The sequence below is a fragment of the Lipotes vexillifer genome, unplaced genomic scaffold (genome assembly GCF_000442215.2).
Source record: "Lipotes vexillifer unplaced genomic scaffold, Lipotes_vexillifer_v1.1 scaffold664, whole genome shotgun sequence".
NCBI lineage: Eukaryota > Metazoa > Chordata > Mammalia > Artiodactyla > Lipotidae > Lipotes > Lipotes vexillifer.
The window spans coordinates 1,868,569-1,881,266 of NW_006782421.1; the positions used below are offsets into that span (position 1 = coordinate 1,868,569).

A 12,698-nucleotide genomic window follows, 5' to 3' on the forward strand; every position below is an offset into this window, starting at 1 on the left:
CCCCCCCCCCCCGCCCAAGCTTTAGGACAAGGTCAGAGTTCACAGGGCTCAGGAGGAGCCAGAAGGGCCCAGAGGCTCCTCTCCCGGGTCTGTCTCTCCTCAGACATTCGCTGTGCCTGTGGTGGTGGTGGTGGGGCTTGGCTCTGTGTCAGGGATCCATGAGCTGTGGCTTGAGGGCCGGATCTGGCCCACAGCCTGTTTCTTTTAAATAAAGCTTTATTGGCACACAGCATCGTTCCTGCGTGTGGGTGGGCAGAGCTTCCCCTCTGGCCTCCTCAGTGTCATGAGCGCTGGATGCTTTCGGGCCCCAAGTCTTGGGGACACTGTGGTCTCGGTCCAGGTGCTGGCCTGTCAGTTCTTAGGCTGATGTCAGCCTGTCCCAGAGGCCCAGCTGTAGAGACCACTTAGTAACCGGAACACCCTAGCGTACTAAGTGATTTTAGAATTGTACCCTGGAAACCACTGCACTCACATCTTTTAATCCAGTGCCACAGCCGCCTTAGCTAAGGTCAAGGCACCAAAGCAGAAACAGAGTCGTACAGCTTTACTGTCCTTCCCACCAGCCCCTCTGGGCCACGTCCCCAGCTCGACCCTAAGTGCGTGCACTTAACCCTCTACGCTCGGCTGCCTCCCTCCTTCCAGTGGAGGCCTCTGTGGTCTCTGCTTCCTCCCCATCGTCTGGGAGAAGCCGAGGCCAATTTCACTCTCTCTCCCCTGGGACTTCGTCTGGACCGAGTCAGTTTTATCCAATAACAAGGGAAAGCTGGCTTTTACACAATCGCGAGCCATCCCCGGCCTGGCCGCCGGTTGGCTTTGTGTAGCAAGCAGGTTGTAACACCTCTGTCTGCCTCTGAGTCCCCGTCTGCAGGTGGGCTTGCGGCAGCGTGAAGAGCTCACACCAGCGCCTGCCGCGCAGTGGTCTCCCCAGGAACGCGGTCCCTTCCCATCGCCGCCGTGTCCACTAGCTCCCTGGGAAGCAGAGAGTCAGGGACCAGCTACACCCTGCATGCCATGTGGTCAAGGCCAGCCTTTCTCAATGGAGAAATGACAGACCATGCACACCCCCAGACCCATTTCCGCCTTCTCGCTAAAGGCGAATCTCTCAGGGATGAAATAACCCATCAGGTTTCTCTGCCGTTAAACTCACATTCAAGTGCGATCATATTTTTATAAGAAATTAACTTACAGGTCTAGAGCTCTCTGGAGGAAGGTGCTATGGCTGTCTGATAATTATCAAAATTAATGCTCTGTGTTTGAGGACATGGTTCATGGATTTGGGAGCCTCCATCGCTCTGCTGCCTGATGGCAGATGACCCCAGGATCACGTGTCCACAGACGCTGGCCCTTCGCCTGTGTTCTGCCCTTGCCTGTCCCCTGGCGTGTTTGCACGCACTTCTCTCTTGCTCTTGTTAACTTTAAACGAAGAAGACTGGGGGGGGGGGGGGGGGGTGAAAACGTAACTTTTTTTGCTTTTCGCTGTGGGGTAGGATTATAGCATCTCGTTTACTCTTGCCTTTGCTGTGGAGCGAGGTTGGAGGTGGCAGGGGCTCACAGGGTCCGCACACACTCAGCAGGCCTGACGTTCACAGCAAGTCCCTGTTCTGAACCTTTGTGCTTGTTGTTGGCTTTTTAAACAGATGCCACGAGCAAGCGTGCTCTTAGAGGGAGGAAAGAAGGCGCTAACATCAGAATTATTTTCTAAAGCAAAACAGATCATTTGAAGGGCTGCGTGGTCCTTGAATCTGAAGGCACCTCTTTGTGCATCACCAGTGTCCCCGCCCAGATGTGAACTCTGTGATGGACAAGGTCACTGTGCGTCAGTGAAGACCAGTCCAGTCTGCGGGCGCGGGGGATGCAGCTGTGTCCTCGACAAAGCTTTCGCTTTATAAGCCTTCAGAGCCTCCCCTTGCCCCGTGCCTGGCCGGAGTGCCCTAAGGTGACCTCAGCGTGAGGTTAAAAACCCCCAGGGAGGCAGGCAGGTGGGACGGGGGAGGGGGGGGGGGCGGGGGCTCTAGGGGGGTTCGGGATTGTCACACTTGATAATTTACACTGCATATATTCTTGGGATCAAGAGACCATCTGGGGTTTCCCTGGTGGCGCGGTGGTTGAGAGTCCGCCTGCCGATGCAGGGGACGCGGGTTAGTGCCCCGGTCCGGGAAGATCCCACGTGCTGCGGAGCGGCTGGGCCCGTGAGCCATGGCCGCTGAGCCTGTGTGTCCGGAGCCTGTGGTCCGAAACGGGAGAGGCCACAACAGTGAGAGGCCCGTGTACTGGGGAAAAAAAAAGAGAGAGAGACCATCTGGACCATTCTCTGAATGGATCAAGGATTGCATTGAATTGGGGTTTTGATTTTTGGGTTGTTTTTTTTTTAATCCCAAGCTATTTTGGAACAACTAAGAGCTGACTATTGAACTTTGGCCTGACCCTGAGGTCTGGAAACTCCATGCTCTATGAACTGGAGTTAGTAAGCTTGGTTTCTTTACCCTGAGGAGACAGCCCTGCTTCCTGGACTGGACATGAGGGCCAGGTGGCAGCGGTGGTGGTGACAATGATGTTAGAGGTAGCAAACACTGTGTAACACGAGCAGTGATGGCCATTGCTTAGGCCACAGCTCACACACGCCAGGTCCCCTAATACTTTACATGTATTAGCTCACTTAATCTTCACAGCAGCCCCATGAGACAGACGCTGTTATGGTTCCTGTTTTGCAGATGAACAAGCTGAGAAGTGGGGTAACTTGTCCCGAGTCATAGGCTAATCAGCATTAGAGCAAGGATTTGAACCCAGCTGCCCACACTCCTGGCCGCTAAGTTATCCTGCCCCGAGCGGTCAGCCACCATCTGCAGCCTCTGTCCCGCACGGTGAGCCTGACCGTCACTGTGCAGCCTCAGCTGGGCCTCAGGCAGTCCCTGGCTACGAGCCTGTGGGCTTGGCTCGCCTCCCTAGAGAGCCTGGCGGCCACCCCTCCCACCCACTGTCCTGCATCCTCACCTCCACTTTCCCATCAGGCAGGTGCTTGGCAAAACCCCTGGCTCCCTTCCTAAGTGCTGGCTGTTCCGTCTACGCTGGGACACCTCCGAGGTAGACTCCCCAGTCTGGCGAGGGCTGTCCGGTCCAGAGCTCATGTGAGACCCACCCCCCCATACGCCTGGACACTTAATTCAAAACTCACATGTCCCGGGCTCGCCTGGCCACCTAGATCAGGCATCTCTGGGGCGCCATGGAGGTATTCCTTGATCTCCATCATCTTATTTGAATGGATTTTGTCCAGAAGGGATCTCTTAACATTATCAGGAAATCGTGGAATCTTTCAACCCCAGGCTGCTTTTTCTCAAGGCCGGGCTTGACATCCAGTCCTTTCAGAATAGGCACCTCAAGCCAAAAGATGGTCATATAATTATATTCTGTATTTCTATTAAAGTTCTAGAATGGCAACAGGCTTTCATTCTGAAACAGCGAATGCCAAGGCATCACACGGTTCTTCACAGCATAAGCTCTCAGGCCAGTTTCTGAACGTTTAAACTTTCGGGGTTGTGTTCTCTGCCAGAAACTTTCATCAACAACAACAAGGATGATAATCATTATTGGGTTCGTACTGTGTGCCTGTCACTGTTCCAAGCACTCTACATGTAGGAACGTATATAATTCTCATAATTTTCCAGATGAGGAGACCAAGGCACGGGAAGGTTAAGTCTATTGCCGGGGTTACACAGCCACAAAGCAGCAGAGCCAGAACCCAAACACAGGCAGCCTGGTCCCCGAGCCCACATTCCATGCAGACGGGACCCCGAGCTGGTGGCTCCCAAGCCCGATTCAGGTGTCCGGGCAGGTGGGCTGTCCTCTGCTATGCTAAGAAATTGAAATTTGGACCCACCATCTACTTTGGTGACAGTTGGAATCGATGACTCTGTTTTCAACTTAAATGATAGTATTTCAGTAGGAAGCTCACAGCTTTAATCCATCAAGACTTTAACTCATCACCATTCAGAAGACACAGGCCGTAGATGACCGTGTGTCTGCCGGCCATCAGGACTCTCACTCTTGGGTGGAAAAGCCGGGGCCCACACTCGTTCTGCACCTGGCAGGACTCTTGGCAGCCTTGACGGTTCCTCGTTAGTTCATCTGGGATGCAGCCTCCGTGTTAGGCGTTCCGGAGCTTTGTTCTGCCTTTTAAAAAGCGTCTGATTCTCATTCCAGTGGTCAGTTGGAGAGAACCTTCTGGCCCTTCCATTCTCCGTGGGAGACCTTCATTTCTATGCTCAAGCTTTTCATCTTTTGTGATACTCGGGTTGCTGTTTTATTCTGCGTTGCGTTAAAACCTCCGTGAGCTTGGGGGAATTCTCAGGTGGCCAGGGCCCCTGGAGACCTCCTACCTCACTGAAGATTTTGAAATTGTGGGCAGAGGGATGAGGCCGAAACACCGCGTCTGGGGCGTCGTATGTGCTCACGTCGTGCAGCCTTTTTTTTCCTCCACCATTTTCCAAGTTGCCAACAGTATAAGGCATTTTGTATACATTATTTCATTCTCCCAACAGTCCTGTACCACTGGAAATATGCCCCTGTTCACTTTTCTAGATGAAGAAACAGAGGCTCATGAACTTAAGTTTCCAGTACTTGGGGTCACACGATGGAGGTGGGATTTGGAAGCAGGTCGGCTGAGCTCCAGATCCTGGGGTGCGTACTTGCTTCTGTTCTGTCCCCTGCCGGCTGGATGAGGTTAGGTACTGTCTCACGGGGAAAAATCCTTGGAGGGCTGTAAGTGGTGTACGAGAAACACACGGCCAGCTTCTCTGTGGCTTGTCGCCCCTCAGACCATTAGAATACGGTCCCACCTGTCACCTTCCTGAGCCAAGGCTTCCAGGCAAGAAAGGTGACAGCACTCAGCGTGTCCCCAGGCGTTCGGGCAACGCTTGTCTGTGACTTCTGCCGTTAGGGCTCTGCCCAGAGACCCAGTGTCTTTAGCACCCTTCCACCCCCCTCTATCCCTACCCACTGCCAACGCTAGCACCTTCTTCTGAAATTCTTCCAAACCCCTCATTTAACCATCAAGCTAATCTGACCATCTATGCTAACGGGCTGGAGCAGTGGTCCGCCAGCTTTCCCACGGAATCACCCGGAGGCTTGGTAAACACGGGTCGCCTGACCGCACCCCCTGCCCAAGTTCTGACTCAGCCGCTGATGCTGACACTGCTGGCCCAGGAGCTGCCCTGTGAAAGTCGCTGGCCGAGAGATCCTGGTCCCAGGTGGATGTGTCCCCATGGCATCCGGCTCCTCAGGGGCCCCGATGATGGGCGATTTCAGCCACGTTGGGGAAGAGGGCGAGGAAGACATCGGTGCGCAGGCCCCGGCCTCTGTCCCTTCTTATCAGAGTGATGGATGATTGACAGGCCGGGGCTTCAGCCCTTGCGCTGTCACGAGCCTCCGCCAGCCGCGCCTCCTCCTGCCTCCTCCTGCCTCCTCTGCGGGTGAATCAGCCTCTTTCCTCCTCGTTGTTTTGCGTCTGCGTGTGAGCGCGTCTTCACCTAGAATATACGCTGGGGTCCCCCGCAGCCTTAGGAGACGCTTCAGAGCCTGAAATTCTGGAGTGCGGCCTGTGAGTCTGTGTGTCTCCTCGGTGCCCAGGTGCCGCCCCAGGTGCTGCTGGGAGGTGGGCCTGCCCTCGGTGTCAGGCTGTAGCCCCTGTGAGGCACCTCCTGCGTTACTGCCTGTGCGCTGGTAGCTCTAGCCGCTGCTGCACAAGGGTTCACCTGGAGAGCGTCTAAAAACTTGGCCCCCACCCCCCGCCCGCCGACTACGGATTCTAAGTTAGTTGTGAGCGTTGGAATTTTCAGACCCCCTCCCACACGATTCTAACGTACAGCCAGTTTAGAAACCACCAGCCTTTACAAAGGAAAGAGATGACTTCTTCTAGGAGTTCAAGTGCCGCCGTGCCGTGGACTAGTCCGCTGGTTGCTTGGTTGGGGAGGGGGGCCAGTTCCCCCAGAGGGGGAGGGGGCTGCCAGTGGCCGCTGGGGATCTCATTACGATGCAGATTCTGCTTCACAGGTTTGGGGTATGACCCAGGTGTCACAGGTGCTGCTGGACCAGGCTGATGCCGAGTCTCAAGGCATGACCACAGGGGCCTCCCCAACACCCGTTACCCCTGGCAGGGGTGGCGGTGGGCAGCTCCTCTCGTGTTGAGGGTCAGAGGCTCTTGATCCAAACCTCCTCCCCTTTCAACGCCATCTTGACGTCTCTCGATCAGCTGGGTCCTGACGCAGGACGCCCGGCAACGAGGGTCTGTTCTATTTTTGTAACACTGGATCTTTCTTCCTTCTCTCTTCACAGTACGAGATGCAAAAAATCTCATCCCTATGGATCCAAATGGGCTTTCAGATCCTTATGTGAAGCTGAAGCTTATTCCTGACCCCAAGAACGAAAGCAAACAAAAAACCAAAACCATCCGTTCCACGCTGAACCCCCAGTGGAATGAGTCCTTTACCTTGTAAGTTGAATCCTCTCTTCCTGATGGCTTTCCTCCCTCACATTGTTAGCAGTGATGAGCTGGGCTTTATAAACGTCTTTAAACATTGCTTCATTCCTAAGCCCTTCTCCTGTGGCAGCTAGAGAGATAGCTGTGGTCACCCCTGTCTGATGGATAGAAACTCGGTTTACCAAGACTTACAGGACGCAGGCCCCAAATTACCATCAGTAACTTCTGTACAAAAAAATTCTTTTACGTTACAGATGATATAAAAATGTACAGTGTGTCCCACCTCTTGATGGACTTAGGGTATTTTTTAAGGGTTACAAGAGGATGTAGGTAAGAGTTTAAATAATAATTTTAAAAACATGGAGAAAGTGAGTACCATAGAAGCTGCTGTTGCCACTGAAATGGGAAGATTATCCTTATGTCTAAGCAGGGAAGACTTCCTGGAGAAGGTGCCATTTAAAGTGGACGTGAAAGGAATGTGAGGATTTCAGAGGCAGAGGTGGGAGGAGGGAAAGAAGGGAGGAGGGGGTGGCATAAGCAAGTCAGGAGCAAGAAAGCACTGAGGGCAGCTGAGCACAGAAAGAGGTCCTCTTTGTACAGGAGAACACAGGAAGCATTTGTGCACAGCCAGAAGGTAGCTGTCTAGGATATAGATCAGAGGCTGTCCAGCTTTGCTCTGTGAAGGGCTGGATGGTAAGTAGTTTAGACCTTATGGGTCATACAGTCTCTGTTGCCAGGTACACAGCTATGCTGTTCTAGGTTCAAAGCAGCCATAGACAATATGTGTCTCAACAAATGGCCATGACTGTATTCCAATAAAACTTTATTTACAAAAGCAAGCAGTGGGCCTGATTTGGCCCTTGGCTCATAGTTTGCTAACCCCTAGTCTAGAGCCTCATTTGCCAAGGGGCTGGTACTTTGTTGATGATGGAGGACCCCAGGAAGAGAATTGAATACAATATTTTTTTGAATCTCAGGCTCAGATCATGAGCATGCGATATCTCCCCCAAAATCATGATCAGGATAACCGTGTGTGTGTGTGTGTGTGTGTGTGTGTGTGTGTGTGTGTGTGTGTTCTTTCGTAGCAAATTAAAACCTTCAGATAAAGACCGACGACTGTCCGTAGAGATCTGGGACTGGGATCGAACAACCAGGAACGACTTCATGGGGTCCCTTTCCTTCGGAGTCTCGGAGCTGATGAAGATGCCAGCCAGTGGATGGTGAGGAAGCCCAAGCGTGTCTGTGTGAGCGAAGGGTTAATTGTCTGAAAATATTAGCGCGACTAGAGATTCCGGAAAGGGGCCGGTTTAAGTCCAAAGGGACTGTTGATCACGAAGTTACCTGGGTACCATCTCCCCAGGGGATGCATGTCAGAAACAGCTGGACTAGAGCCTTGGGGTGTGGGGTGAGCCTGGGTGGTGCCAGCGTGGGGCTCACCCCCTCCTCCTCCCTGTCTCTGAAAGGTACAAGTTGCTGAACCAAGAGGAGGGTGAGTACTACAACGTGCCCATTCCAGAAGGCGATGAGGAAGGCAACGCGGAGCTGAGGCAGAAGTTCGAGGTGAGGAGACGGCGCAGCGGCTTGACCACCTTTCCGCATAGAAAGCGCCACTCCAGGAAGGGCCAGATCCACTTTCCGCTTAGAAAGCTCCACTCCAGGAAGGGCCAGGTGTTTGTGATCCCGTGTCTGGAAGGCAGACCGTCATTTAAATGCTAATCCTGTGCTTTATGTGAAGGCATAAATGTTGTGCAATCACCTTCCTTTGCAAGCTGTTGACATTCTGTGGCTTTGGTCGTTTATAGAGACAGGAGATTGGAAACAGCCCAGAGGTGAGTGTGGTCGGTTCCTGTTTAAGGAATCGGTTTGGCATCAGCGGGGAGACGGCCCCGGCCTAGCCTCCTCCAGGTGGGCAGGAAGTCACCTGGGCCTTAACCTGGGAGGCTGTTCAGGTGTCATTATCAGGCCAGAAGCTTAATTTTCGCTGCAGGTCACTGGGAAAAGCAGCTCCTTCTCATCCTCCCCCTGGGTACGTGTCTGCTTTCTGTCCCGCTTTTGTCACCTGCCACCCCCGACTTCCCCCTCTCTCCTCCTGTCAATCCCTGCTTCTCACTACTTAGCAGACGTCTCGGCCTTTCATGAACGTTCTTTCCTCCAAGCCCCCGCCTTATGTTCCAAGTCACAGCTTTTCATTTTTCCCTGTTTCTCTAATCACCTGTGTGCTGGCTGTTTGAGGGATTCATTCTGGCAGCCCACGGAGTCTCTGTACCTGGCCCGTCCCCTGGGAAGCTTTCCCTTACTCGGGCTCATTAGGATGCCCTGCAGTTCCCCCACCCTGAAGAGGCACGCGCATGCACACACGCGAGACCTGCGCCGTTGGCACTGACGGGATGATGCTCTCGTGTGCCTCCTCTTCTTGCTGTGGTTTCTTCTTCCAAATAAAATTCCGTCCCAGAGACGCATACAGGTCATATCCAGAGAGACTGGGTTCCAAAGGACGTAAAACACGAAAATGTTCAAAGTGCTTTGTCACCGATATCTGGTTAAAGAGGCTGTTGATGGCAAACACTTAAGGGCAGGGGCTGTGAGCCTGGGTGCCCTTGGGAGCGTAAAGGGGTGAAACGGGTCCCCGAGAATATAAATAAACGGCGGTGACGGCGGGCCTCTGGGCGGGTGGGACAGCGGGTGCGGTGCGCGCGCGCAGGCGGCACCCCCACCCCGGGCCCCAGCCGACGGCGGCCGAGCTCGAAGCGGGTCACGTGCTGCCAGATCTTCTAGTTCTTCCAGGGAAGCCACAAGGCCGGATTTTCACAAGGCGTGTTCTGAATTCAGTTTAGCATCAGCAGCCAATTAAAGCTTGAGCTGTGTGTGAGTCAAACATGTATCTATTGCCTTAGACACAGGGAGGATCCCGCCAGTGAGAACCAGCTTGTAACCTCTGCTCTCAAGAAACAGATGAAGTTCTTTGCAGAGGGGCCTGCGGTAGCTAGAAGCACATTCAAGTGCAAGGCTGCCCGCTCGGGTCTGGGGGCGCTCCAGGGGCCTCTGCGAGGCGCATGGCGCTCGTCTGATTGCTTCTTCCTTCCTGTCACCATCCCCCCAGCGCCCCGCCACAGGAGCACAGGTGCCCGGAACGCGGCCAGGAGGGCTGCTTCCCTGACCCCGTGCCCCCCGCCCCCTGAGAAGGGAACCCTTCTAGAGAGTGTCGGGACGGAGGGCAGCCCAGGGGCTAAGGAGACCCTGCCTGCGTCCCGCGTGGGGTGCAGGTGCAGGTCACCGGCTGTGGGGCTCAGGGCCGCGGGAGGGGCGGGGCGCACCTGGGGGAGGAGGGTGCTCGGGCCTCGCGGTGGCGTCGCTCGTGGTAACGTCTGAGGCTTCTCTTTGCTGGTGGAAAAACACTGACGCGCGTCTCAGGCTTCATTTCCCATTTCCGTGGCTTCCTGGTGAGTGACCTTCCTTTTTTTCTGGGCGGTGAGTTTAGCTTTTTACAAAGGTTAGCGTTCCAAACTCAAAACAAAAACAAAACAACCCGGGCCAGAGGGCTTGAGGCTGGAGGGCAGCGTTTCTCTCCCGGGGGCGGGGTAGGGGCCGCGTGCTGCGTTGAGCCTGGCGCTGTTCACCGCCTCGGCGCTGGGGGTGTGAACGTCACGGACCCGGCGGTGGTGTCGCGGGCTTTGCTGAAGGGCGTCCAGCTCGGTGAGCGCTGTGCCCGGGGCGCCTGGTGGACCACGCTCCAGCCTTTCCTCTCAGCGCCCTCCGGCTGTGTCCCCAGGCTTTGTCAGTCACCGCGGCTCACTTAGAGCATTTGTAAAGCGCTCTGCAAGAGGCTGCGCGGGAAGCCGCTTGACAGCATCACCGAGATGCTGAGAGTTTGGGGACCCCTCTCGTGCGGCCATTCAGAGTGGGCAGATCAGATTCTAGGCAGGGCCTCGATTGTCCAGTGGTGGGGGTCTGGAAATGGGAAGTGGCGGGGTTTCCCCGGCACCAGACTGCTGTGAGGCAGGCTGTGAAGGCCAGGTCCACGTTGGGGCAGCCCTGGGTGACAGCCAGCCTGCCCGAACGGGCCCCAGTGGTATCAGGCTGCGAGTTAGGACGCTGCCTCTGGGCGCCCCTGTTTCGTCCCTCTCAGCCCCCAGCCGCAGCGTGACCGCCTCCCAGCATCTGCAGAATCCCCTGTGTTCCCTTCCCTCCGTGTGATACATGCCGTGGACTTGCTTTCCACACCAGTGCTCCCGCCCCACACCCACTCTTTCACAGATACTTTCCCAGTTTGATTCAGCTGAGTGCAGTTTTCTTTAAAATTTCGAGTTCCATATGGTGAATCAGGATTGGCTGAAACACAGCACGACAGTTAGTTAGTCTTGTTAGGAACAAGCCTTCCTCAGTGGGATTGTGGAACCTCTAGTCTATAGGGTTATTCTTTCCGTGTCCAGCTCTGTTTTCTCGGAAGAGTTAACTCAACTCTGGCTTTCGAATCCTTCCCCGGAAATTAAAAGTCATTGTCTTATGAAAGAAAAATCAAAACAAATGAGCGTTTACAACTCGGCCACTGCACTAGTATTTATCTGGCCATAATATGGGAAAAGATTTCAAATTTATTGTTGATTCTAGAATCTTGGCAAACAGAATGATCAGTGAGTGAAGCTCTTAGGAGCCCAGGAGAATCCCAGGTTGGTTGGAAATGACCTTACTCTGTAATGTGTTGTCCCACTGGCGTTCGTCTGCCTAAAAGTCGAAGCCAGAACCTTGACTGTGATACTCATGGGCAGCGCATCTGCGGGCCTTTAACCTGTTCCGTGTTTGTCTTCAAACAAAGTACACGTGGACCCCGATTCACAAACATAAATTATATATTTGTTCATTTGTTCACTAATAAGGTTTCCAGCAATGAATAAAGACAACCGTCCCCGCGTCTGTGGAGGTTAGGTTCTGGACCTGTGAGCCTTGCTTCAGATCTTTTTGGGAACGATGCAGGAAGCGTATTGGGAAATAAACATAACCCCCTGTGCTGGTCAGTGACCCCCTGGACCTCCCGTCGCTGTTGAGGACATCCAGGTCTCCTGTTCCTTCCTCCCGCTTCTGGGCCCCGCTCCCCGTGGTGAGGCTTGTGGTCAGAGGCCAGGAAGAGGGTCTACGTACCCTCAGAGGTGATCCAGAGATGGGTTAGCCGTGCCCAGCAAACTTTCCTTAAAGGGTCCCACGATAAATGCTTCCGGCTTTGCACAGCGCGGGGTCTCTGGCACAACTACTCACCTCTGCCTTCGTAGCATGAAAGCAGCCCCAGACAAGATGTCAACAAATGGATTTGGTTGCGTTCTAACAACACGTTATTTACAAGAACAGGCGCCGGGCCAGCTCCGACCCATGGGTTACCAGCCCCTGGCTCAGCCCGTGGACCCGAGAATCAGACCTGGTTCTGCCACTTATTAGCCATGTGACGTTCCTGTGTGTGTCCTTCACTGTAAATGGGGATAATAGCTGTATTTAGTTCACAGAATTGTTTCGAAGATTAGTCAGTGGGTAAGTTCTAAAAGGGTACTTGTGCAAGTGTTAGCTCTTTAACATCATCCTACTCTATATGTTTCATTGCAAAAACTAGGTTATTGAGGGCACTTCTTTTTTTAACTTTAGGAGCTTCCCTTAAAAAAATGAATTTTCACGTTGCGATCATGCTGTAAATAATGGGCACGTTCTAAGTTCTGTAGACCAGCCGTATGATGAAATAGAGGCCTAACGGTAAGAACTTTATCGCCATTTAATAACATTGTTTTTATGGAGAGATCTGTCCTCATTTACATTGACATGGATTTCTGGAACATAATGTGTGTAAATTGGGAACTTCGTGTAACTGGCAATGGATCAGATAACTCCCTGGACAAAACAGGGTTTCAGCAGTTTTCAGGGGGAGGAGGATTCTGACGCTGAGGAGTCAGTCTGCATGGGCGCTTCTGCAGGGCCTTGGTTTAGGGTCCTGGTTAAACACTCCAGGTGAGCACATCTGGAAGATGCTGGCTGTAAACCACCGGGAATGAAGGCAGATTATATAATTAATCACCAGGAGAGTGGCAGCTAATGGCTCATTAGGTCAACGACAGAAACGGCACGTCATCCAATCACATGAAAGCCCCCCAGCATCTCTGTGGGTGTCATGTTGCTGTTCTGATCTCTTAGCAAATCCGGGGTCTGAACCTTTCGCTTCTTGAGCTATGCCTGGGGACTATCTACACGA

At 53.5% G+C, this 12,698-nt stretch overlaps 1 protein-coding gene across 2 annotated transcripts in view; it reads left to right on the forward strand.

Annotated features, from left to right (window-relative positions):
* Positions 1–12,698, forward strand: part of PRKCA (protein kinase C alpha) — a 372,776-nt gene that overhangs the window by 294,393 nt on the left and 65,685 nt on the right. For both annotated transcript variants that reach the window (XM_007455276.1, XM_007455277.1), the window contains exons 6-8: positions 6,328–6,484; positions 7,558–7,692; positions 7,936–8,032. In XM_007455276.1, the coding sequence (XP_007455338.1) occupies positions 6,328–6,484; positions 7,558–7,692; positions 7,936–8,032 (389 nt within the window). The remainder of the gene's footprint in view (positions 1–6,327; positions 6,485–7,557; positions 7,693–7,935; positions 8,033–12,698) is intronic.